Genomic DNA, 27,825 nt, shown 5'->3' with positions numbered 1-27,825 from the left:
TAACCCATTGCAGACCCACCCTGACAGCTGCAAATAAGTCCAAGTCCATTCTCTGGTAGGCATTGCAAGGGCATTGCACCCTCCCAAGTCATAGCAACAATTTAATAAAACCAGCTGTGATACCCCACCTTGTTGGTGAGCTCACTGTGACCATTCCATTTAATTTCCACCCTGGTTGGTTGCTCTGCCAGCACAGACTTCATCACCTTGAGTTTTTGACAGGGGCTGCTGGAGATCCAGCCTTTTCCCTCTAGGCTCTTCTACCACCACCACCACCACCCCACCCCATCACTGGCAAGAGAGATTTTGCAGCCTCTCAGTTACAGGCCAGCTGTAGGAGCCCCATCCCTCTGTTGGCAAATGTGACAAGGGAAGGTCCAGTTCCTCATGCCAAGGCAACACGGCAGCTCCTTGCCAAGACTGAGTAGGAAGCCTCTTCACTGGAGACAGCAAACATGTGCCGTAATCCTTCCTAGTTAACAGCCTGTGATTCTCTCTCTCTCTCTCTTTTCACTGAGGAGTGAAGTCAGCCTTCATCAGCGGAATAGTTTGTGTATAATTTGACCCCCCCAAAAAAACAATCACAAAACCTCAGACCAGGCTGGATGGAGGAATCAGCTGGTTTCTGGAGCTACGAAGTGCTTTTTAAGCCAAAAAAGTAGGGGAGGAGGAGAAACGGCAGCAGAATTAAGCATGGAGAAATCAGGAGAGACTTTTTAGCAGCTGGCGGAGAGTTGCTTGCTTTGTTCCAAGGAGCCAAGTTGCAGAGCATCTCCCAGCTATATTAAATGACAAGTCAAGAGAGCGGCAGCCTTGTCCTGGAAATGTACGCACTGTGCCTTTAAGACTGTCTTGCGGGTGAACTGAGTTTCTCAGTTTAGCCCTGCACGTGGCAGAATATATTTTTTTCGAGTGGGGGGGGGGAGAGAAATCACATTGAATTTCTCTCTTTTTTCCTGGGTCATGCCTTTGGCACCTTCTTTATTCCTCTCTCCCTCTTTATTTCAACGAGACAAAGCTACTTCAGTTTGGAGCACAAACATATGATCAGCACATGGAAATGTGGTAATCTGGGTGCATTTGTGATTGCAGCCGGTTGAAGAAATTAGACTAAAAACATTTTTTTTGAAGAAGAGGAGGAGGTGGAGAAGGAAAGCTGGGGAAAAGCAACAGAGAGAGTGGTTAAAAAGTACAATTTGGGACAGGCGGATGCTGAATACATCTGGTCGGGATGGAGAGGGACCGGATTACAGGTGAGTGCTGGAGTCATTTGATAGTGTGTGTGTGTGTGTGTGTGTGTATTTCTGTCTTTCACCCCCACTTTCACTCATTGCCCCTTGTGGGTTCTTCAGCTTCATTGGAAGCAGATCAGCCAACCTCTCTTATTTCACCTCAGCATTCTATAAGTTGCATTTCTTTAACTCTGCCTTCCCCTCACCCTTTTTATGGTCTGCAGATAGATGTTGTTGCTAGAGAAGTAGCAAGGGTCAAAACGGTTTTCTGGATCTGGATTTCATTTGATTCTTACCCCTACTCCATCCCCACTCCCCTTCTTTTCCAGTTTTTGGGTGAATTTTCAAGGGAAGAGTATGAATGCAGAGCCTGTTAAGTGTGAATTTGGGCGGTTGGTGGTGGTGGGAAAGCTTGGAGGACTGGGGCGGGGGCTATCCCAGCTCTTGGCTGGAGGATGCCTTTATATTCTGGATGTTGGCCGCTCAGTTTGTTTGCCTGTGTGTTGTGGTTTAGCGCTGCCTTTCGTGCCAAAACTTGTGTGAAAAGGCAGGAGCTTCCACCCGCTCTTTATCCTCTGGAAATGTTTGTATTGCTGCCTGGAGAGATTTAGTTGCTGGGCAAGGGGGTTTCTCGTTGCTAGGATAGGGTGTCCCGGGTGCGTGCGTATTCCCTGTGTAGGTAGCATAACCCTGGAAAATGAAGGTTAATTCAGTACGGTTGCTGCAGATATTTCTCCCTGCACTGCCTCATTTTACAGGCAATTTACTTTTGGGCAAGAGCACACCATGCTGGAAAATGGGGTTTAAAGTTTAAGACGTCTTTGTACTGCTGATTTAATCAAAGAAGTGTTTCTGCCTCAATCTCAAACGATATGCGGTTCCTCAAGACACTTAGCATAGCAGGGAAGGGTCATGGTCAGTGGTAGAGCATTTGCATTGCATCCAGAAGAACCCCAGGTTCAAACCCTGACATTTCCAGGTAGGGCTGGGAAAGAATCCCCGTCAAAATCCCTGGAGAGCCCCTGCCAGTCACTGTAGGCCGTATTGAGCTAGAGGGAACAATGTAGCATCCTTAATATGTAAAGCGATTGCCTGGGTGGATTTACTGTGAAACTAATGAAGCTTAAGCTTCAGGGCCCCTAATTCCAGAGGGGCCCCAGAAGTGACTTTAGTCCATATTGCTTAAATTTTTTTTGATCTAGTAGATCCCATTTGAATTGCATGATTATTATTTTTTTCTTGTATATATTTCAACAATCCCAAAGTTTGAGGGTCAGTAAAGGTGATGTAAAGGTGTGGTGATCTGTTGTGGAACAATCCAACTGAAGAAGACAACAGTGGTTTCCCAGACCTCGTCCCAGACCCCAGTTCAAACTACAGGGGCCCCAAAAATGTAGGTCTACCACTTTGGGCCATATCTTGTTACCGAAGCCGCTTGGTCACATCATTATCCATTCTCAGCTGTTAGCAGGTGGTTGAAAGCCATAATTCCTCTTTGTTGTTATTCGTTGTGGTGGTTTTGCAGTTAACATAAATTCAGAGATTGTTATTTTTTTAAAGCACCACGACACAGATTTGTTGAGGTTCAGAAATGTTTCTGCAACAGAGGAGGAGGCAAAGGCATGCCACTGTGTGGTATAGTATAAATAAGGGATTGGACCATAAACCAGGATGTTTCTCGCTGAAATCTCATCTCTGTCATGAATGGGTACTATGTGGCTCCCTTCTATTGCAGTATAGGGAGAATAATATTAGCCAGTCTAACCAAATTCAGGGCTTGGACATCATGGGTCACATGCCAAAGCCCAATGCTGACCGAACTCCCTGGCTCTGAGTCACCTGTTAACCTGCTCACCCGCATGTGTGGCCACTGCCTTCTCATTTTGCTTTGGTTATGTAAATTTGTCCCTGAATCTTCAGAGCAGAAGTTATCTCATGAAGAAACACCCACTGCCCATACTCAGGAAGAGTGTTCTGTCATAGCCTGATTTCCATTTGCCTCAGCATTAGTGTTGCTTTGACCCTTCCTTCCCAGAAAGAACATCTGTGTGCCAGAAATGACTATATGGCCTAGAATTCAGCCACATTGGCTAGCTCAGGCTGTCCTCATTGCTTTTGGGAAAAGCTGGGTGTGTCTGGTGTTCTTCTACTACTTCTTGAAGACAAGAAAGCTGTAGCCTTGTGTCAAATGACTTCCTTTAAAAAAAAAATTATGTCTGATAGCCAAGCAAGGAACATACTGCCACCTTCTAGCCCCCCAAGTCCATGTCTGTTCCTGAATTTATTCCGCTGGCATGACTGAAGTATGAGCTGGGAAGCTGTATGGCTATCTTGGGCGTTCCTGGCTTTAGCTCTTGGGCATCCACACTGGAAGCAAAACCACACGTCCTAGAGAAAACCACCAAGTGAGGGTGGAGCACAGCAGTGTCGAACAAAAACTGAACTCGGCTCTGGTCTATCCTGGGGCCCTGTTGTGGTCCAGCAACAGAATTTGAGTTACACAGTCGCATCCACTGCGCCGGCAGGGTCAGGAGTCAGCTGCAGCAATGTCAACACTGCATGGAAAGTCGCTTCGCTTTTCTGATACTCAGGGCTGCCCTGTAATGCTTCTGTACACATCCATGAAAATGCTTCTATATATAAGTTACACTGATATTTTATATGAATTATATGGTGATGGCATAAGAATTCCTAAATAAATAAACATTAGGTAATCTTTGAGGCAACAGAGGGCAGATGCTATCATTTTCTTGGGTCCTCTCTCCCTCTTGCAAATCTCTGAGGAGTTCTGTACATTCATGCGTGGCAATGATACCTGCTTTCAAATGAGTGCCCCTTGCATTTCCTCTGTTCCTAGCCATCAGCAACAACGTTTTATGGTCCCACTGAGCCAATTTGCAAAAATGCACAATTGTGCAAAGTATAAATAAGGTTATATAACCCTGTCTGTCTAAGTGCTCTGAACCAGCGGGAGCAGAAACGGAACATGAGAGAGTGTGTGGAAGAGAGGGAGGGAGGGAGAGAGAGAGAGAGAGAGAGAGAGAGAAGGAGGAGGAGGAGGAGGAGGAGGAGGAGAGCAACATCTTAGTCCCTCCCACAAACCATAGTCACATAATATCTAGTTTTGATGGGTTTTCTTTTGTAATTAACAGCACAAATCGGACGACTTTGATCAGATGGAGGGATTGGATATCAGCAGCATTTAATTGTACTGCATCCACTGGCTGCATGTAGGTTTTAGTTCTGGTTTGCTTTGAGCAGTTCATGCGTAGTTTCAGCATGTAAATTCTTCACATGGAGGACTATAGGAGTGAGTCTCAAGTGCCACACACCCACACATAAAACATGTCTCTTACAGAGTGCAGTGTGTGGTGGTAGCCAAAACTAGCCTACCAAGAAGTCAATAGACCACCTGATTTTGTTACTTGCCCAGGATAGCAAAAACAAAGAAGTTGTAAAGCACTTTACAAGCCAGAAGATTCAGTTGGTGGGCTGGTCTGTCTTTTGCTTGGTGGTTCACAAGCTGCGCAGACAGATCTGGCCTATGAATCAATGTACAATGTAGGTCTTGCCCGTACAATCCAATTATTCCTTTTTTCAGCCTCTTTTTATGTTTTAGTACACTCGGAACTATGAGAATCACATGTTTTTGATACTGGCAATGTAAGGGTCCACTACATGGTCACTTTGTGCAGTATTGGCTTGAATTAGAACTGCTTTCTATTGAGAGTAGTGTGTGACTCCTGCCCTGCAAACCATGTGGTGCATGCCAGGCCTGCATCATGGAACTACTCATGAAGACAAGGAGAAGACCAGCCCTGTCCACATGAAGTCCACCTAAGAAATGGCTCACAGCTGCATCCAATGCCATGTGTTTCAAATTGGCACAGGCCTGTAGCAAAAGCCAGTTTCATATAAGGCATTGGCCAGCATTGGGACAAGGAAATGGGCATCTACATGGATCTATCTATCTATCTGTCTATCATCTATCTATCTATCTATCTATCTATCTATCTATCTATCTTATCTATCTATATCTATCTATCTATCTATCATCTATCATCATCTATAGTGAGCATTTGTACCCCACTCTTTAGCCAAAAAAGGCTCCCAAAGTGGCTTACATGAAATCAAAATACAACACTCCCTGCCTGCAGGCTTACATTCCAATAAATAATTTTTATTTTTATTTTTGCTCCCGCTTTCTATATGGTGCTTAGCCATGAAACCATGGAGCAATAAGACCACAAACGTCATGCTTTTTTCAAAGTAACTTCAGTATAGGGTACTGTTACTTTAAGGCCAACTACAAGACTTGCAAAGGTCACATGAGCAGAAATTGGAAGGGAGCTGAGTACAGCCCAAGCCAGGGAGAGCCTAGGCTAGTAGCCTTATCCCAATGAATAGAGGTATTGAGGCAGTGGATCTCAAAGGGTGTGGCAAGTGTGGTGGAAAGATTCAAGGACAATCAAAGTTAACATTTAAAGAGTTCAGTGTAGCACTCATAGTATAGTATCAAAATGTTTGTTTTTCATTTGCAAAATGAGAGCAAGAACATTTAAGTGATACTGCATGCTCACACCTCTCATTCAGTTTGCATGCATACTTAAGGTACATACACAAGAGGCTCGTTTATAATTATATTTTGGGAATGATTTGTGTTCTTATGGAGCAGCATTGTTTTATACTTTCTGGATGCCCCATGATAATATTATAAAGCAATTGTATTCTATGTTATAAATCAAGCACTGCTAGGAGTCCCCCCCCAATGTATTGCTCATCCATAAAAAATAATAATAGTGTGGGATGGGCGAATTGTTATTCTGAAAGTGTGGTCCAGAGAAAAAAAGTTTGAGAACCACTGTATTAAGGGAACCACCTTATATGAAGTTAGACCATTGATCCAGCTCCTCCGTATTGACCCAATTGACAGGCCGCAGCTCTCTAGGGTTTGAGACGGGAGTCTTTCCCAGTCGTAGCTGTAGGAGCCAGGGATTGAATCTTTAGCTTTTTGCATGCAAAGCAGGAGCTGTGATCAATGGCTCCATTGCTGGTTCCTGGATTAAAAGGAAATTTTGCAATGTAACTATGATCATGACGCAGGTGGCGCTGTGGGTTAAACCACAGTGCCTAGGATTGCCGATCAGAAGGTTGGCGGTTCGAATCCCCGTGATGGAGTGAGCTCCCATTGCTCAGTCCCTGCTCCTGCCAACCTAGCAGTTCGAAAGCACGTCAAAGTGCAAGTAGATAAATAGGTACCGTTCTGGCAGGAAGGTAAACGGCGTTTCCGTGTGCTGCTCTGGTTCGCCAGAAGCGGCTTAGTCACGCTGGCCACATGACCCAGAAGCTGTACGCTGGCTCCCTCGGCCAATTAAGTGAGATGAGCGCCACAACCCCAGAGTTGGTCATGACTGGACCTAATGGTCAGGGATCCCTTTACTTTACTAAATATGATCATTCAGGCATTGCCTAGGGTATTTACAAACCTCAAAAAGAAGGAAGGGGAGTGGAGAGAGAAAGAAAGGCACAATCAAAAACAAGCTTCAAAAGATGACACATATTTGCATAAAATGTGCTTACACTAATTTATGTAAATATAGGAAGAATGACTAAATAGAAACACAAACATTTCACCGTAATGGAGAAGACTGTGCTCAGCTGCTGTGTGTGCCTGTTCAAGTGCCCCTTAAGTTCCCTGCAGGGCAGCGTCAAGTTCCCTGCAGCTCTCTCTCATGGTTCTTTATCTTTAAACTGGGCTTGGATAGGGCAGCCCTACAAATAGCATACTGCCCTCTGTGATGCCTCTGGATAATCATCTTCAGGCTTGAGAAGCAGTTTTGTTACCAGTAATATACTTGTGCACACACAGCTTGTTGTGCTTTTCAGATCCTTTGCAGTGCCATTTGCTGTTCCCGCTGGTTAATGGCCTTTGTGAGTGAGAGCTTGAAAAGAGCAAAGGCAAGAGGATTTTGTATGCTCAGCCTCCCCCAGCGACATCATGCTTAGCATTTAAGAGAACAAATGAGGGCAGATTGTGTACTGTGTCTTTGCCTCTCCAGAGCTTCTGTAATATGTTCTCCACTCTCTCAAACTCTGCCTCCTTTGGTCTGAACCACTTCAAAGCAACTTGAGTCACACAATGAAGTAAGCATGTCTTGTCTGCTTCAGAGTTGTCAGATTGCCTTCATTTTAAAGGATTCACCACTATTCCAAAGTGTTGTTGCATCACAGAACATAAAAGATATTTTCTTATTTCCCCGAGACTCACCAAACTCGCTCCACAGAGTTGGGGGAGCCAGTGCAATAATAGCTAAGAGACTAGTTTGTGAATCAGGAAGGCCACTGGTTTCAATCTTCCCTCTGCCTTCCTCTTGTGGTCCTTAGGCAAACCGCACTCTCTCAGCTTCAGCTCCATTATACAAATCTATGGTGCAACTACTGGAACACTGTGTGCTGGTCACCACACCTCAGAAGGCATCCTATAGAGCTGGGAAAGGTTCAGGAAAGGGCAACCAAAATGATCAATGGCTTGGAGCAACTCCCCTTTGAGGAAAGGTTGCAACATTTGGGGATTTTCAGTTTAGGAAAAGAAGACTAGTAAGGGGTGGCAATGATAGAAGTGTGTAAGATTTATTCATGGAGCACATAGTTAAACTATGGAATTCTTTCCCACTAGACGTATCAATGGCCACCAACATGGATGGTTTTTAAAGAGCAATAGGCAAATTCACAAAGCGCAAGGCTGTCAGTGGCTACTAGCCATAATAAATGTGTTCTGCCTCCAATATCAGACGCAGTATGCTGGGAGTCACAAGTAGGGAGAGATCCCTTGAACACGTATAATGATTCTCATCTACCTTACAGGTTGCTGCAAGGATTACAAAAGGATACATATTGCATCTTATTATTTATGTAAAAGATTATTAATTGGGACTCTGTATATTTTTTATAGGGACGCAGGTGGCGCTGTGGGTTAAAGCCTCAGCGCCTAGGACTTGCCGATTGAAAGGTCGGCGGTTCGAATCCCTGCGGTGGGGTGCGCTCCCGCTGCTCGGTCCCAGCACCTGCCAACCTAGCAGTTCGAAAGCACCTCCGGGTGCAAGTAGATAAATAGGGACCGCTTACCAGCGGGAAGGTAAACGGCGTTTCCGTGTGCGGCTCTGGCTCGCCAGAGCAGCGATGTCACGCTGGCCACGTGACCCGGAAGTGTCTTCGGACAGCGCTGGCCCCTGGCCTCTTAAGTGAGATGGGCGCACAACCCCAGAGTCTGTCAAGACTGGCCCGTACGGGCAGGGGTACCTTTACCTTTACCTTATATTTTTTATATACTGTGTGATTAGCCACAGGGGCTGACAAATAAACTTTGGTAACTGTATAGATCTGTGCAGACCTTCTCTCTGAATGTACGTGTGTGTGTGTGTGTGTGTGTGTGTGTGTGTTTGTGTGTGTGTGTGTGTGTGTGTGTGTTTGCTTGCAGAAAGGTTGGACACGTTCCTCCCCCCCCCCCCCACTTTGCACAGTCACTCATGTGGAAGGAATATCTAAACAGGGCTAGTTTTGGGTTTGTCTGGATGACTCCTAGGGCTGTTATTGGGGGGTGGGGGGACTAGTACCCTGGTGGACCAGAGAACTTATTTGAGGGGGAGGATTGCTGCTGCTGATAATAATAATAATAATAATAATAATAATAATAATAATAATAATAATACACTCTGAAGAATAAACCACGGGCAGAGCCATACACTTAAAGCGCATTCAATGCACAGGACTCCCCCTCCCAAGAATCCTGGGAACTGCATTTTGTTAAGGGTGCTGGGAATTTTAGCACTGTGAGGGGGGGGGGACTACAGTCCCGATGATTTTCTGGGGAAAGTTATGCACTTTAAATGTGTGTTGGAAATGCTTTAAATGCATGATGTGGATCTGTCCCAAAGTTGTTCAAATCTCCCTTCAAGTTACCTTTAGAGGTGCATGTGAAGCAACAAATAAGCCTACTGTAAAGTTGGTCCTTTTCTGTGCAAGCTTCCAGTTTAACTCATTGTGAGCAGTTGTCTGGTGAACTGAATTTTTTCATAATGTTTCAGAAGCATCACATTTGAAGTATTCTGTGCTTTAGGGTTTTTGTTGCTGTTCAAAATACTGGTCTCTTCCATGGATAGCTGTCATTCTAGTTGGCATTTGTGAATTTGCAGTTGTGTAAAAACAATTGATTTGTGGTGGGTTGTGAGCTGATTCATGTGACCCTTTCAAAGTGTGGCAGGATGTGGGCTGCTGCTCTTGGTGAGTGAATCCTGGCAAATTGCATCACCCTGCAGTTAGACTGTGGTTGGCTCAAAGGGTACATTGGTGACCTAATCTGGGTGCATGGAAAGCAATCAAGTGACCATTTCACTGGGCACTGAGTGCTCACGCTGATCATAACCATTTGTATTTTGCCAAAATAAAAGGGTTGTGTGCAACCCTAACAGTGTGTGCTTTTTGGAGGGTGGTTGTTTTTAGCTGTCGGAATGGAAACGTTTGCTTACATTTGAGTCAAAACTTTAAGAGCAAATTGTTCTACATAGGTACAAAAAAACAGGGAGTTGCATTTGAATCTTGGAGATCTAGATGTTGTACAACCTGAGGTGAGTCATTGCCTCTCTTCCTCAATTTCCCATCTCTAAAATGGGATTGCTGACAACTTACCCCACAGGACTGTTGTGAAGGCAAATGGGATCAAAAACTGCAATGTGCTTTGCAAACCCATCTTGAAATTGTGGAAATTTGAAAGTTCCCTGTAAATGTTAATCCTTAAATATAACAAACTGCCTTGAATCGACAAGCAATTTTTTGTTTCAGTTTCCAAAAAAGGCTTCGCTAAAGGAAAAACAACAACAACCTTGGACTTTATCCAGTTCTTTCCCTCTAAAATTTTCCATCTGAAACTGTCTCAGATGCTTCAACTTTGTTTCAGACCATTTTCACCTTGAAAACATAGCATGGAGTTTAAACACAAGAACCAACCCATTGCCTAATAAGGGTCTTATCAGTTTTAGGAAATATCTTTATCTGTACAATAATCCAACTAGTCCTTGCTATCAAACAGTGAGGGCATTAAGGTTGGTGACATCAGCAAAGATCACATGAAATGGCCCTGTGTGTTTAGAACACATCTAGGATCACCTCATATAACCTCTCACATTTCTGAGAGCTTTTGCCAAATAATGTTATTCATAATACAGAGTGATCAGCACCAAAGACAACTGCATAAATGTTGTCATAAGTGGGGAAACATGCACACAACGTGTGTGTCCATCTATCTTGTTGAATTTAATGACGAAGATAATTTACAATCTGATCCAATAGATGTCTACACAAATGTAAATCCAACGGATCTCTCAGGCTACTTCCAGGTTGCATGGATATAGGACTGAAGTCTCAAATATCCTTTTCATAGACATCATGACCCCCCAGATGTTGCTGGACTACCACTCCCATCATCTCTCACCATTGGCCAAGCATGCCTGAGGCCTAGGAATTGAAGACCATTGGTGGCTCAGTTCACATGTAACATCAAGCCCATCTCTGTACATACATTGAAGATGTTCATGTAGGAAAATATAGGGTTGAGAAGATACTTCTCTTTGGCCCAGGTTCCTCGAATCTTTGAAGTCTTTTCTGCCTGCCACCAAGCCTTTTGTCTCTCTGTAGGGAAGGAAGAGAGTGCTAAAGACAGGCTAATAAAATATTACAAAACCCAGTGTAAAATATGAGTATTGACAGCTTTTTAAGACCTTTGCTGAAGACAAAATGAATCACATAAAAAAGTAAGCTGTTAGAGCAATAGGCTTTATTTATTTATTAATTAATTTTATTTCATAAAATTTATACAGCACTTGATTGTGTAAAATCTCGAATGCTTGTGAGTAACAGTGATGAAAGAGTGAGGGGAAAGGCTTCAGTTCTAAGGCAAGATTTTGGTTAGAAAATGGATTCTTTAAAAATGACTTTTGGGGATGCTTGCAGATTGCCACTGTTTTCAGATGGGATTCAATCACATTCTGGCAAATTCAGGTTACACAATCATAACTGATCGGGAGAGTCTTATGCAACAAACTCACTTCCCCTAAAGATCTGCCTTTTTTGCAATAAGAAGAGTGATGGGGAAATGCCCTGGAAAGTGTGGGATGACGTTTGCTTCAACATAACATCATCTAACCTCCCTGCAAACAAATCAGGATGAATGCTCAACAAATAGCCAATGTCATCTAATTTCCCTGTAAACAAATCATGGTGGGTGTTCAATAAAGCAGCTCATCTGGAAGTGTCCTTCCAGTACGCATTTACTTTTGTGGAAGGATTATTTCCTAGTCAGCATGGAGAACGGAACCTGAAATCTGATCATTTGCTTCCACGTGGTGAGGGATCCTCCGCATCTGAGCTGAAGCAAAAACAGTAGGGATTGGGCAGATATTGTAGTTGCTGCTTAAGGCATTGATACATCTCAGGAGAGCTGTTGGTGTGATCAGGATGACTCTAAGATTGTAATGGGGGTCTGCAGTGTCAAGCACTACCACGTCCACATGGGAGAAGTAGCTTGTCACATCTTTATCCTTTAAGCCACTCATTAATGTATCAAATAATTATCTTCTGGTAGTTGTAAGCTTCTCCCTTCCCATTCCCTTCAAATAAGCATGCTCCTGATATTGTGCAGAAACGAATACAGTATGTTCATGTGCAAACAAGTTTCCGCATGCAGATCTTCCGTTCCACCTGCACGAATCACTACTGAAGGGGAACCTTCCCCACATGGCATCGTGTGTGTGTGTGTGTGTGTGTGTGTGTGTGTGTGTGTGTTTTGAAAAGGGAGTAGGAAGATAATGATGAGTCCAGGCTGCAGTAAGTTCCCAGCCCTGACATTATAAGGTTTGCCAGAGCTCCCGTCCCACTGGATTTCATACTAAATGTCAAGCCTGAACCACAGACCTGATTTTAAAATGTTCATTCCTTTTTCACTCTTTGTATATTTAATACCAGATAACGGCATGCGGCACTCTCTCTCCCCCCCCTTGATTGGTTAATGTGTGTCACATGACAGATACCAGACAACTGTATGTGGATCTTTGCTGAGTCTGAACAATGTTTCCCAAGACTATACATTAGAATCCATGGGCAGGATTCAGCGAAGTAAACCTACCAGAACTTCTGCTAGTGCAGTGGGGCATTCCCTCATCTCTCTCCCCTGGGCATCCCTTGTACACACACCCCAAACTGGCTCTGGAGGAGTTGAGAGAACCCTCAGAACATCCTGCAGAGGGAGGAGAGGGCAGATTGTTCCATCAGCCAAGCAGAAATGCATGTGCTGATGGAGCTATCTCCTTAGCACTACGTTGAATTCCTCCCAAGTCCTGATGGAAGGAAACAAATGTTTGAATTGAGCTGAGGAATAAAAGGTGATCTGTAATGTAGCTAAACGTGGGCAGTAGCTAAACATGATCTGCAGGAAGCTCCAACTGACAGCTTTATAAACATGTGAGAGGAACACAGACCTCTATTGTCCGATGGAGCTATGTGCATGTAAAACAAATAGAAACTCTGTAACAACAGCCTGACGCAAATTCTGCTCCCAGAAATACTGGATTCTGCAACCTGAATAGCCTACCCAGATTATGTAAATTTTCATACCTGTAAATTTATGCACACATGCATACAGGACCAATTGTGCCAGAGGACATGAAATCTCAACCTCCCAACTCTGAGAGCAACCTGCCTGTTTTGAACAGGAAGCCTTGTCTCTTCAGTCTCCCTGAGCATGCAAGAATTTAAGAATGACAGCTGGATGCTGACAATTATTCCTGTGTGTATGTCCTATCGGCTTGTCATTTTTCCTTTGTGTTTCCATAATGAGTTTGAGGCAATTCCCAGTCTTGGAATTTCCTTGTGCTTCCACCGAAACCCTTGGCATGCATCCTGCATGTGAGAGAGAGGGGAGGCAGAAGGAAGGGAGCACTGAGGCATTTCCAGTGTCTCAAGCAGTGCTCTCCCCCCCCCCTTTCCCTCTCCAACTGCAGTACATCTGCAATGTTGGCAGCAGGCTCGAGAAAGCCCATATCATGTTAACTAAGTGAAACATGATTAGATGGGGAGGAGAGTGGATCCAGGCAGCGCTCTCAGTTACCATTCCAGCCATAAATATGTTTGCAATTATTGTTCTGCCTCAGAGGCATCTGGGGGAAGGGCAGAGAAAACGGGAAATCACTGGCCTGACTTCTGATGTGAGACAAGTCTCTGTGAAAAAAAGAAAAAGAAAAATGAAAACCAGGTTTTCTATTTAAGAGCCCTGTTATATGGTTTCCGCTGAAAGTATCGCAAGCAGCTCTCCATCATCTACAGCTATGCAGGTTTGCTAATGCACCTTTGACACGTCCCCGTTTGGGTTCCCTCATACCAACACAGCCCTTCCTGCTCTTTTCTATGGTTCTAGGGGACTCTCCATTTAATTCTGGGGTGCCACTTGCAATTTAAGTCCCCAGAAATGCTGTTTAGGGGTGGGACATTGAATGGCCACCCTGGAATCCTGCCAAGTGATTTAGCATATAGGTTTACCATGAGAAAGGATGTAATAACATTTGTGAATTAGTAAATTAGTTGATTGCATTTATCTCTCCCTTTTCCTGCCAGGAGCTCAAGACAGCCTGCATGGAATACACAGATACCCAGGCCATACCCAGACCTGATTAGCTTCACCAAGGCAGTTCCATCATGTGCTATGGACTGAAACAGGTCATTAGCTTACATTCAGGTACAGGGCTCCATGCTTGAAGTATCAAGGGCTAAACCCCAGGGGATAGGCTATATAATAATAAGAGGGCAACAGACCAGGTGAAGGAGGGAACCCCCTTAAAATAACCCAAACTCCTGGAGGGCTGGATCTGACCCTTGGGACCCCAGGTTACCCACCCCTAGTGAAGGCATTTTAAACCGTCCTATTTCCCCTCCCTGCTCTTTTGCTGTCATACTAGCCAAATTGAAGGCAAGGCAGGAGAAGGGTTCTTTCCACAAAAGTGAGTGTTGTTACTATTTATAAAACCTCATGATTTTTAAGTCAACCTCCAGGTTTTCTTGGCCTTTGCTTCTCCACACCTCGGGCCCCTAATGTCCTCTTGTTTGCTGGAGGGGGCTTTGACTCTCCCACCCAAAGGCTGCCTGCTTCCTTTTCTCTGCTGCCTTGGGCCCCCAACCTCTGAGCCAATTTTCTAGGAGCAGCTGCCTCATCTCCCCCCCAGCCCTGTCCTCACCACCCGACTCCTTGGCTGCCTGTTGCCTTGCTTTCTAGTGCTCAGTGGCAGTGAGTAATGCTCCCACTCGCAGGAAAGGCATCCATGGGCTTTTATTAGTTTCAGATGCTTTTTTTTCCAGGACTGAATCAGCCCGGAGGAGGGGAGCGTGCTGCGGAAATCACCCTTTAACAGGCCAGAAAGCCTATTGTGTGCCGTTAAGAGCCAGTGCCAGCTCCTGGAGGTGGGGAGGAGCGTGTGCTCACGGAGGGGTGCGGCATATTATGTGGAACTCTTAACACTTCCTGGGGGGCTGGGAAGAGGCAAAAGGAGCTTCTCTTTCTTCCCAGCTCATATACGTGGCACATGCACTAAATGATTCACTGCTTTCATGCTGTGGGGCCCTTTGGAGCCGGCAGGATGTACTGGAGCAAGAGAGAGAGAGGGGTGTTATTCCAGGAGTGTGTTGTATGTGTGGTGTTGAATAGTGCAGGGGAGAGGGTTAAGCCAGCCATGGCATGGCTAAGAAGCTTGCGTGCTTTTCAAGACCTGATCTGAGCCTGATCTGATTCCCAGCATTCCTGCCATGGTGAAAGTCCGTGAACTGGCTCCAAATCAAAATGTGTGACTCGAATCCTCTGCCCTATGGATCTGTTTGGTTATTAGTTGAACCCTACTTGGGGAGAGGATACGTATCTAGACCTTGGCCTCTAGGCTACTTCCTCCACTCCACACATACACTCCCAGTGCTTTTTTTCCAGAAAAAAGGTGCCAGTACTCACCTTGAAGTTATTACAGTGAGCGCCAGACTGTTAACATTTGAGGGGAAGGTGCTGGTGAAGTGTACCCTTGCGTAGCTCCAGAAAAACAACAACAACAACAACAACAACAACAACAACAATAATGTGATAACCCTCTGTAAAATAGGACCCCTGGCCACCCTAGGATGCATGCATGACCTCAGCCTACTTCTGATAAGGCCAGATGGAGGAGATGAAAAGCCAGTCTGGTCCAACCTCCTGTTTCCCACAGTGGCCAACCAGATGCCTATGGGAAACCCAAAAGCAGCAAATGTGAGCAACAGGTCTCTCCCATTGCTGCTGTTCCCCAGCAACACAGATTCAGAGGTGACATAGAGCCATCATGACCAGTAGCGATGGATAGCTTGATCCTCTATGGATGGCTTTGAAAGCCATCTGAGTTGGTGGCCATCACCATACCTTATTGTAGTGAATTCCATTGTTGGGCTGTGTACTGTGATTCTCACCCCAGGGAGAATCCAGAGGGCCCAGTAATGTTTGAACAGGCCCCTAGATGCTTGCCTGGAAGTGCATCCTCTAGTTGTTTTCTTCATTGGGAAAGCTCCAGTGCTTCATGTTTCTCCGTATTATGAATAATGCAAGGGTAACAGAGTCGCTTTTGCCTCTTCCAGTGTGTTGACTCCTGCACCTTTGGCAAAATCCTTAAAATCCCTGGGCCTCTACTGGTCTATAGACAAAGCACAGTGTGTTTCAGATACATCCAACAGACAAGGCTTTGTCTTCACTTATAAGGAGCACACACTATCTCTGCCTCCTTGAGGTCCCCTGCCCCGATTCTCAGATAATATATTCTTTATGGAGCTATATACAAACACACATTTTTTGTGTGTGTGATGGAGCCACTCTGGGAGTGGTGCCACTCTCCAAATTCTTACTGAATGCTTCAGTTCCCTTCCCATATGTCAAGCTCAGAGAAAACTATTTATAATTGTCAGCTGTGCAGAAGCCGCAGAGCAGGGTGCCGATAGTTTGCAACTGGCTTAATAATGGTTTTGCTTTCTTTTCTTTTAAAGGGAGGGGTGGAAATTATATGCAGAACTTTTTTTTTTTTTTAAAGTTAAGCAGCCTACCGGAAGCATTGAGAGTGCCAAGATGGACCAGTCAGCCAGCTCTGGAATCACTGGCCAGTCCATCTGTCAATTAGATTGCAAAGCCGGGGGCCGGGGGCCGGTTTGCCTCATCATCATGAAGCCGGTGGAAAGACTTTGCAGCAACAGCTGTTTCAATGTATACATCCTGTATCTCTTGATCTTAAAATGCTTCCCCTGCTTGGCTGAAAACAATTCCCATAAGCCATATAATGTGATGTTCTTACTGAGGCTTCGCCATGTCCTAAATTTGATAGAAAACAGGGATGGATTTGTCCCCTTTCTCCCACAGGGGAAATTTATGAGTCAGTGATTACTGTTCAGGCTTTTGGGTCTGGTGACACATCTACAGTCTTTGTGTTCTGAGTTTCTAAATTGTTGCTTAGGGCTCCCCTTGACCCTCAGATACTTTTTTTCCATTTTGGGGGTTTATATAATAGATCAGGGATGGGAAACCTGAGGTCCTTTAGATGTTGTTGGATCACGGCTACCAGCATCCCAGACCACTGTCCATGTTTGCTGGGGCTGATGTGGACGGAAGTCCAACAATATCTGGAGGTATAAACCAAAAGAAATGGAGAAAGCATCTGAGGCTCAAGGGAGATTAGCAGTCCCTACCACAGATCATTAGGTGATTGATTCTATTTTGATAACAAATAGGTCTTCCTTGGGTTAAGTTGGGTTCATGCTGGACTTGGTCTCAGAGCAATAAATCTTTGTCCAAAGCAATAGGACAGGAACCCTGATCAAAGAGTACAGAGATTGCTGCTGAATCAGGAGAAGCCAACACCAAAATACAATTTTTGAATTGGCTTCTAAGGCTAAGGTGGTTGTGGCTATTTTTGCTACCTGCTTTGCCTTCTTCTAGCAAAGCTGGCTGCTTTAACCTTCCTCACGCCTCTCCTCAGTTTTCTGATGACAATCACAATGAAGGCTGTTTCCATTGATTATTAACACTTATGCTTTTAATGAAGAGGTGATGAGTTGACAACTTTATTCATCAGAGCAGAAACCACTTTAGGAAGGACAGTGAAATACTATTCTGCAGCCAATATACATACTTTTCAACTGCTACTCTCTCACTAGCAAGAGGAGTTAAAAGTATCTCAGGGATTCTTTTAAAAAGTTTCTTTTTCTTTTTGAGGGAATAGATAGATTAGGGAATACTGTAACTGTTCTGTGAGCCCCAGTGTTTCATATCTGAGAGCAGGGAAAGCCCCATTGCACAAGCAGAAGTCGTTGCACAGGGCTTGCACTGATAGGACCCATAATAAAAACAGATTAAAATCAGTTCTATTTTCTTGGGGTACTCAAGGGCACACAATTACAGCACCCTTTCCCCCAAAAATTTATAAGTGTGGCACTTACTGTAACAACTTCATGATGAATACTGGCACTTTTTTCCCTTTAAAAGAGGGAGGGATCACTGATTAAAATATGGTATCTTTTTATTATTAAAGGAATGTAAAGCCCTTTGAACACTTGATGTGCTATGTATGCTGTAAGACACTGCATATACACACTTAACCTGGGAGCGGGCCCTACTGAACACTGTGAGGCTTATTTCCAAGTAAACATGCCTACAACTGTGCTGTAGGTCTGTTTATGTCGTCGTCAGCGTCCCCCCCAAAGGCGATGATGATGATGATGTGTTGCTTCAGTGCATTCAGTTTGCTTCAAGCCACACATCAGTGGCACTTGAATAAATTGTGCAGGGGCTGGCCTGCTTCTCCATTGTCCCAGAGCCATCTGCTGTCACGTGTGCTTGCTCCTTGCAGTGGCCTTGAGTGCCTTAGTCCATGTTCTTGCATTTTCCTTGTTATTCTACACATATTGCTTGTTTCTCTGTGTTCAGCTGCCACCACGGTACCCAAGATGCTCCTTTAGCACAATGGGACTTGATGATGTTGCTCATTTCTGGGTGGCTGAAATACTTCCTTGCAGCCATCAGTGCAGGCCTCCTTCTGATCCCCTAGAATCTCTGCCCCACTTGGTTCTTCATCAGACTCTGTCGGCACATTTAAAAGTTTTCCCTGCAGAAGCCTGAGATCTAGAAACTTGAATTATTTCAAAAAAGAAAAGAGAACAAAATGGCAAGTTTCTTTCTTTCTTTCTTTCTTTCTTTCTTTCTTTCTTTCTTTCTTTCTTTTCGTTCTTTCTTTCTTTTTAAAAAAGTATAATCTACATCTTTTTTGAGCCCAAATTACTCTGTACCCTCAGCCTAGATCCCTTATTTGGAGGGATTATTCCTGCAATTTGGCCTACATTTTCATCACTGCTGAAGAGGCACTGAGACGTATAATCACAAATGTTCTTTAACAAAACAGGATTTAGGAATGTTGGGCCTACAGAAAGAATCAAGTGAAATGAATATCCCGCCCCCCATAAAATATGTGGAAAAGTTGGTCCATGAAAAGGCATCACTTCTGCCTGCTCTGTGCACGTGGTCATGCTACACACTTCTGGTTCAGCAATAAGGTTCCGCATAAGGACAGCCTTCTGGATCAGGCCAATGTTCCCATCTAGTCCAGTCTCCTCTTCTCACAGTGGCCAATCAAGATATGGCCCTGTGGAATGCCCTCCCATCAGATGTCACGGAAATAAGCAGCTATCCTATTTGCAAAAGACATCTGAAGGCAGCCCTGTTTAGGGAAGTTTTCAATATTTAATGCTGTATTGTTTTTAACACTCAAATGGGAGCTGCCCATAGTGGCTGGGAAAACTCAGCCAGATGGGCGGGGTATAAATAATAAATAATAATAATAATTATTATTATTATTATTATGAGTGCAACATCATTCTGCCCACCTGAAATTCCCAGCAGCTGGTACTCAGGGACATCTTGCCTCAGACAGTGGAGGAGAATGCCTTCCTCTTAAGACTCACCTGCCTCTTCCTAAGTCCTCCTCACTGTGTGTAGCAGTCACGCACCAGGGTCTATACCAGGGGTCTGCAACCCACGGCTCCGGAGCCGCATGTGGCTCTTTTACACCTTTGCTGCAGCTCCAGGGCGGATACTAGCGAGGGGAGGAGGCGCATTGTGCGCCCCGACACTCCCCACTGTGGCGGGCGCTGTACTGGCTGTGACGTCGCACGCACCGTCCCGACGTCACCTTCCCGCCCGCCCGCCAGATTGTAAGGGGCATGTACGCTGGTCACTGCATTGAAAGGGGCATGTACGCTGGTCACTGTTTTGAAGGGGAGTGAAGAACACACACACACAAAAAGGTAACTTGTTAATTTAACGTTTATTTCTATGAGGGGTCAAAGAAATAATTTTAAAAAGTGACAAAAAAGTTATTTTTATAATGACGAGTTTTGCAGCTCCCAGTTTTTTTCCCTTCGGAAACGGGTCCAAGTGGCTCTTTTTGTCTTAAAGGTTGCAGACCCCTGGTCTATACCGTTCTCACAAATTGCTCCTTTCTGCTGTGTAGATGAGCAATGGACCTCTAGGGGGTTGATGCTGCACTGTGCATTTGAATGACCGATGTGGGACAGGGAGTGGAGCTAGATGCATATGCATGGTGGTTGCTCCTAAGATGTTTGTGGATGAATGCTGCTAATTCTCAAAACAAATTTAAAAATAAATAAATAAAATCTTGCTTTGTTCTACTGAGACTCCACAATGCCACTAGGTGGCAGTCTTTGCTTTTCAATGAAACCTCCAGCCCATGTTGCATATGGGAAGCCTTGGGGAAATTTGACTGCTGATGGGCTTTGGTGTGCACATAATTTCTGGCAGGAGAAATGGTTTGATGGCTGCATCATTCCAGTCATTGTCCCCAAGGAGAGCTCTGGGGTGCAGCAAGCTAGTGTGCTCCTTGGAAAGCGCTGGGGGTGGGGTGAGGGGTTCCAGCAGTTATGCAGTAAATAGTAAGCTGCCAGGAGCAAGAACAATAAGGTGCCCTTCTCTGGGAAACAGAACGAGCACCCTTCAAACGCGCCAGCTGATCAAATTCGCAAGGAACAGACCAAGCTCCTTCCTTCTTTCCAGCCTCTGTGCACTGAGGCTTGAGCCTGCCTTTTCTGGGGGCTCAATGTTTGCTCTTCTGAGCCTCAGAGTCTCTTTAAATGCTCCCTTAACCTCTCAGCAGTGGCTTTGTTTACACATCACTGGAGAAGAGCAGAGAGGATTAGAGGCCCGTAGATATGGAAAAGAGGCAGAGAATTAGTGCGGATTACAAGGAGGGATTCCAGCAGGAGAGAAAAGGCAGGGGAAGAATTGCTGACACAAGGAGCCTGTAGCAAGACACACAGCCTGATTTTAAGCTTCTCCCTGTGTCTAAGGAGGAATCTGCAGCTAAAACGTGTCCAGATGGCTGTGCTGAAGTGGAACAGATGTGTGATTGGTACACATCTGTCTCCCACTGTCGGCACACAATACAACACTGACTTTTCACTGTGTTGCCCCCCTGCTGCCCCAAGCCTATCCACCACATACCCAGAGAAGAGGATACAGAATTTGCCTCAGCTGCACTCCCTTTGGCCAGGGTAGTGGCAGCGCTAGTTACAGTCATAGCATTTTCAAGATCAAAATAGTGTATAATTGATGGAAAATCAAGACAGGCCTTGCAAAGCAGCAAAAGTAGGGGGAGAGGGAGGACATACAGGGAAGGAAGGAGGCTGAGGGCAAATATTTGGAAGGAGCATGTGTAACTCTTGCGGGGGAGTACTAAAATAACACGGTGGGATGGGAGAAGCTCCTGAATTCTGGAAGGACTAGCTTTGCTGCCTCCCATGGTTCTGGTTTAGCTGCCCACTGTGATGCCCAGGCACTTCCATCCAGCTGCACCCATATACACATTCTCAACAACAGCAGAAGTTTTCCAATTAAGGAAACTATAAGGAAATGTTAGTGGGGGCCCTGAACAAATTTGAAGTCATCAAGTCTTTGCAACAGCTACTGGGCCGCACTGTGGGGCAACCCATTCCAACAGGTGTCAGGCCTGATACCTGTGCATTTCACTGACTCATCATAGGGGTCTGTCCCTACAAAGCAGCAATTACTACAAAAACATTTGCTTACAAATTATGAAACAATAAAGCTGATGCATGATGCTTCTCTAAGCAAAAATCTTTGTTTTCAGCCAGGAAAGCCTGGGAAGGGATGGAAAGCAGTTCTCTGTTTTGTTAGGATCAGAGATGCTAACAAAACTTGTGGTTTCATTCTGGGCCATTGTTGTGTGCTTCCAGCAACCACATGATTTCTGTTTTGTTTTATCTGTTTGTGTTATGCAATGCTAATGGAGTAATATGTAATCCGCATGTACTGGAAAGCTGGTCACTTTCTTCAAAGGGGGACTGCTGTGCTCTAAACATCTGCCATTTAACAAGGGCATCTACTGCTGCTTGAGGAATGTTAGTCTCTCATCCTTTAGCTAGTCTCCTCTAACCATTGCTGCCATTGGTGGTGTTTCAGAGAGCAGAACCGTCCTACTTCCCTTAACCTGCACGAGCCTGTGCTCCTGGTGGAAACATCTTTAACTCAACTCATAGAGCAAAATGGCATGAAAGTGGCATGGCGGCTGTCCATTCCTCCCCCTGTTTGTGTATATATTTATCTGCCTGTGTATTTATGCATTTGAAAATGTAGGAAGATTAGTCGCAGGGGTGAAAGGAGAAAAACATTGTCAGTGTCTTTTTTATTACAAGCAGTGCACTTTATAACAAGTGGTGCGAGGGACCCAGCACATAACTATTTAAAATGTTGAACAGTGTCATGTGGATGGTGCTGAAAGCTTGTATGAGTGAGCAGCGTCAATTCCACCTTCATTTATTTCTGAGAATCTAGATCGTGATTAACCTTAAATGAGGGGTGGAGAACTTCTGGCCTGCAGGTGGGGGCAGCAAATGCAAGCCCCTCCCAAAATTGGGAAAAGGTAGTGGAGAATGGGGGAGCACACACAGCATGGGAGCATGCCACCCAGGGCCACCCTCTGATGTGGATGGGAAGCCATAGTACAGTATAAGTTATAAAAAGCACAACATTATAAGTGTGTGTATGTATGGAGCCTTCTGTGCCAATTGGCCGCATAGAAAAACCAGATCTGAATGCTCCATGTGTGAGATATCTCACCCACCTGGAAGCCCCCCCGCCCCCCGAGAATCCAGAAAGCTTTTGACAGAAGAGATTGGCTTTAGGGAGGATTTTTGATGGCTGTCTATAGAAACCTAAGTGTATATTGAATTGCTCCCCCATTGGCTCATAATTCAAAGAGTAAATCAATAGCTTTTTTCACAGCAGAAGTGTTTGTACTTGGCAGCACCTTTGCCCACAGCAGAGCTATCTTATGATTTTAAACGCTGAGGAGTACCTTGTGACACTAAAAATGGAACAGGAGGGGAAAGAGGGGCGGGGGAAAGCTTTGGTGAAAATCCGTGGGAAAGGAAAATCCAGGCCTAATAAAATTCTCCCCTGCACTTTCCATCTCACTGCAGCAAGATCCCTCTGAAAGCCAAGAGCAGGGTCTTAACAGTCAGCAGATGCCCCAAGTGGCTTTTAAGATAATGCAAGTGACAGGCCTGTGTGCCTGTTCCTCCCATTAGCTGAAAACTTCCAGGAACTCCATGTATCTTCAGGGGCAGGCACTGGAGACATAAACCAGCTCATCTTCTAATGGCTCTTCCAGCCAAGGCACTTTCCGTAGATGGACAGACTTTCCAGGAGAGTTGGATAAGACCTCCCTGGACTGTGTTCAAGCGCCTCCACGGTCACTGTTCTCAGCAGAGGGAATCTGCAGTTAACCCCGTGCTTTTGTCGTTAGTCTCTACTGGGAAGCTACTATCTGCTAAAAAGCTGCTCCGACCTTTTCCCCTTCTCCACCTTGTAAAAAACAACAACACGTGAAGCCACACCACATAAAAAGCTTAAAACTCCCCACGAGAGAAAGAGCTGCTTCTCACACCTCACTTCCTAACAGACAGGAGCATTAAAAAAAAACCCCATGGCTCTTCAGCACTGTGTTAATTTCATCTGAAAATGGTTGGATGATGTTTCAATTCCATAGCATTTTTTTCTTTAAAAAAATAAATGTACAACACCCCCACTCCATTTGGGAGCTCATTTCAGTCAACATGGGCCTTTTGTATTCTGAAGTAAAAATAGATGTGGATCCCAAGATGTAGGTCGACATTCTGGTTTAGGTGCTTAGGAAGGCAGCTCATTTATTCCTTCTGTTCAGTTGCCTGGCAAGGCACCTGCTGTTGGTCAGCTGGGTTTGACCAGTTCATACGTCCTCCTTTTCTTCTGTTTAAAGACATGGTTCGCTTCTCGCCTTTTTTAAGCAGAGCCCGGACATTTAGTAGTAGTATTTTTTTAAAAAACAAACCCTGGAAGCACAACTTCAAGAGCTTTAGAAATCTCTCAAGCTGTGCAGGAAACAGGAGTGACCCTTCACCAGGCCCCATCTTTGGCAGACAAAGGTGTTTTTCTGGTGCTGGTCGTTAAAAGCAGAACAAGCACAGCAGCCATTCGGCTCCAGCGATCAAATCCGAGTAGCATGCAGAGAGCGAGCAAAGCTTGCAGCTTCCAGTTTCAAAATAACTGAGGGGGGCTGAACATGTAACGCTAAATGGCTAACAACTGCCAATCAAGTTGCTCTTTTGCTTCTTAATTAGCACTGTGAGCCAGGCGCTGCTGTATCTTCAGAGTTCCTCTCCAAGCTTCCTGCTGAGCCGTTTTGAGCCCAGGGCTGGGGAAGGTGCCAGGTAAATCAGCAACCACAAATCCACTTGATTATCAGAACCCAGCTAAGTGGGCTGAATGACGTCCTCTTGCCAGCTTTTCCAGGGATGGTGGTGCCTCTCCAGCATTAAGAGAAATCCCCTTCTTCCCATTAGTATTCTCCTCCATTGGCTCAATGCCAGCAGGACAGTGAGATAAAAGAGCAGGAGCAGAAATCGTGCTGGAACCTTTATGAGCTGTAACAAATGCTTGACAGTGTCTATTGTGGGGCTGGACGAGAGTCATTTGCTGAGTGTCAGTAGATTTTTGACACTATGAAAATGGGAAAGAACAAAGAGAAGGACTTACCTGCTGCAGAGATATCAGGGTGACAAGCATTTGGGGTGGGAATCTGGAGTGCAACAGATTCCTATCTCAAGCTGAAATGGGCATTGCTGCCAGGGTTCACACAGTCAGTATGGGAGGGAGGGAACATGGCTAAATCAGGAGCCAAAAGCAAAACACTGGAGAACAAAGTGCAAACCAGAACTTAGAGCCACATCATGGGCCAAAATGTCAAAATATCTTGCACTAACAATTTGAAACTGGTTTACATGTGCTCCATGCTGTGGTAACTTCCAGACTGGATTGTTGCAATGTGCTCTGTGTGGGGCTGCCTTGGAAGAGGTCTTGGAAGCTTCAATGGGTCCAATATGCAGCAGCCAGATTACTGACTGGGGTTCCGTGTAGATATTATATAACCCTTGTTTCAAAACAGCTGCACTGATTGCCAGTTCCTTTCCAGGCCTTTAGCTGTAGAACTCCCTCCTCACAGAGGTGTGCCTGGCACCTTCATTATACAGCTTCCAGAGGATGCTGAAGATGCACATCTTTACCCTGGCTTTTGGCACTTGAGGTATATGTTTTTAGGACCCACCTTATTTTTGTGATTGTAAATTGTTTAAAGTTTTTTTAATGTTGTGTTTTAATGTTGCAACCTGTCCTGGGACCTTAACATGAAGGGCGGATCATTAGTAGTAGTAGTAATAAATTTGAAATGTAGACATGCGCCCACAGCTTGGCAATGAAAGAAGTTATTCAGAGAAGTTATGGAATCTCGGGTCCTGCCTTCATTTAAAGAGAGGTGGGATGAACATCAGTCTAGAGTGGCATAGGCTGGCCACCCAAGGAAGATGTCTTGGTCCTCATGTCCTTTCCAGCAATGTGACTGACGTTCTGAACAGTTCTGTTATACCTAATTGTGTTTGTTCTAGGGCAGGCATGTCCAACCTGTCAATCGCGGGTGCTCTGGGCAGACTTACCCCCAAAAAGCTCAACAACTCTTGGCAAAGACAATGGGTAGATGTCCAACCTGTCGATCGCGGGTGCTCAACAACTCTGGGCAGCCTTACCCAAAAAAGCTCAGCAACTCTTGGCAAAGACAATGGGTAGATCACTGCCAGTTTTTTTATACTGGGAGTAGATTGCAGTCTCTTGGGAGTTGGACATGCCTGTTCTAGAGCAACCTTTCTGGAGCTGATGCCCTCCAGATGATTTGGGCTACAACCCTGATCAACCCCAGCCAACATGGCCAATGATCAGGGATGCTGAGAGTTGTAGTTCAGAATTATTTGAAGGACACTGGGTTGAGGGAGGCTGCTCTAGACTTTCCTTGGCATTGCTATGTACCCCCTTTAAAAGACCTGAATTACTATGTGTCCCTGGAAACAAATCTCTTCCAGACCATCACATGCTTGTCAGCTCATTGCTGTTTTCCCAAATTCCCCACTAACTTTAATAACTTTTTAGTATCACCAGATCTCTGATTTCACTTTGCTGTCTTGGGAATGATTACGGTAAGTAATTTCCCTCCCTTCAGGAAAATGAATTAGCATGGCATTGCTGGTGTCTGCTAAGTTGCTTATTGAGGTTAGATGAGATTTCAAGGCGGAGTGGTAACTGCTTCTTCATGAATATATGGCAACAATATTAATACATAGTTCAGGCGTATGTCCCTGTCTGGCATATTCACAACAACAAAAATGTACAAGAGGATAGAGCCAAGTAAATACAGTATATGTAAATATGCCTTGTAGGGATAAACTGCAGAATGAGGCCATTCCAGTCACTGAATTATAACATAGAATTCCTGACCAACTTTGTGTATGGATTTGCTCATATTTTCCTGATTGGGATAAGAGGAGTTGTTGTTTGTTGTTGTTGTTGTTGTTGTTGTTGTTGTTGTTGTTGTTGTTGCATATTTATGGATATGACAACAAAGGCAACCAAATGATGCTATTGCTTCTGTTGGTAGTGTGAGACTAAAGGGGCTGCAACATGTTCTGCATGCTGAAAGTTTCAAGTTCAATCCCTGGCATCTTCAGGTAAGACTTGGAATGTCTCCTGGATCAAATCCTGCAGAGCCATTGCCTGTGTTGTGCAGTATGGGCCAGTGGTGTGACATGGTATAATGTAGTTCCCAATGTTGCTATGAGATGCTAGCTGAGTGTTGCTAGCTGAGCAAGAAGACTGAACCAAAAGCTGTACACTGTATGTCAAAGAAGGGGAAATGGATCTACCTGGCAGACTGGATCTTTAATTTACCTTGCCCTCCACAATCTAACTTTGATAGGTGGCTGGAGTTGCCCAACTGTCAAGCACAGGGGTCAAGGCAAAGACCACAATCCATCCACAAAGTTCTCCTGCACAAGCCCTTTTGAAGCACATGGGAGCTGTCCTACTGTGTGCGTGTTCACTACAGCATGGCAAATAATACATCAAGATGTAAACAGGGTATTAAATAAACCCACACAGATATAGAGCTGTTGCCTACCTCGGCCTCTCTACTGCCAAAAAGCAAGGTCTGGCAACTCTGGGACCAATTGTTGTATGTCTCAGATTAAATCCAGCTAGTACTTTGCCTGTTGTCTTTGTCCATGGAGTTTTCTTGGCAGGGATACTGGAGTGGCTTGCCGGTTCCTCCTCCAGGTGGATCATGTTTGGTCAAAACTCTCCACTATGACCTGTTCATCTTGGGTGCCCTGCTCGGCATAGTTCATAGCTTCTCTGAGTTATTCAAGCCCCTTCGCCACGGCAAGGCAGTGATCCATGAAGAGGGCAGTGATCCATGAAGGGGTAGAGTAGAGTAAAGTAATCTACTAAAGTAAAGTAGAGACATCACCTTGCCAACAAAGGTCCATATAGTAAAAGCTATGGTTTTCCCAGTAGTGATGTATGGAAGTGAGAGCTGGACCATAAAGAAAGCTGACCACCGAAGAATTGATGCTTTTGAATTATGGTGCTGGAGGAGACTCTTGAGAGTCCAATGGACTGCAAGAAGATCAAACGTATCCATTCTTAAGGAAATCAGCCCTGAGTGCTCACTGGAAGGACAGATCGTGAAGCTGAGGCTCCAATACTTTGGCCACCTCATGAGAAGAGAAGACTCCCTGGAAAAGACCCTGATGTTGGGAAAGATGGAGGGCACAAGGAGAAGGGGACGACGGAGGATAAGATGGTTGGATGGTGTTCTTGAAGCTTCCAGCTTGAGTTTGATCAAACTGCGGGAGGCAGTGGAGGACAGAAGTGCCTGGTCCATGGGGTCACGAAGAGTCGGACACGACTAAATGACTAAACAACAACAGTACTTTGCCAAAGGGCAAATCAATGCAGTTTCAGTGCTTTTCAGATCTGTCACTTTCTTCAAACATAAACAACATCGACTCAAGTCAATCCCCTGCCCCAATCATTGTCATCACCATTTGA

At 44.9% G+C, this 27,825-nt stretch overlaps 1 protein-coding gene across 2 annotated transcripts in view; it reads left to right on the top strand.

Moving 5' to 3' along the window:
• SEPTIN9 (septin 9) overlaps positions 1-27,825 on the top strand; it is a 191,419-nt gene that overhangs the window by 50,056 nt on the left and 113,538 nt on the right. The window contains exon 1 of one of the 2 annotated variants that reach the window (XM_081897806.1): positions 600-1,253. The exons of the other annotated variant lie outside the window; for it this stretch is intronic. Within the exon in view, the coding sequence (XP_081753932.1) occupies positions 1,232-1,253 (22 nt within the window). The 5' untranslated portion in view covers positions 600-1,231. Of the gene's footprint in view, positions 1-599; positions 1,254-27,825 lie in introns of those variants that run through there. 2 annotated transcript variants of the gene reach the window in all.

Source organism: Podarcis melisellensis (assembly GCF_964234715.1).
Source record: "Podarcis melisellensis genome assembly, chromosome: 2".
NCBI lineage: Eukaryota > Metazoa > Chordata > Lepidosauria > Squamata > Lacertidae > Podarcis > Podarcis melisellensis.
The sequence above is the reverse complement of the archived record's forward strand: the minus strand, read 5'-3'. Positions and strand labels throughout refer to the sequence as shown.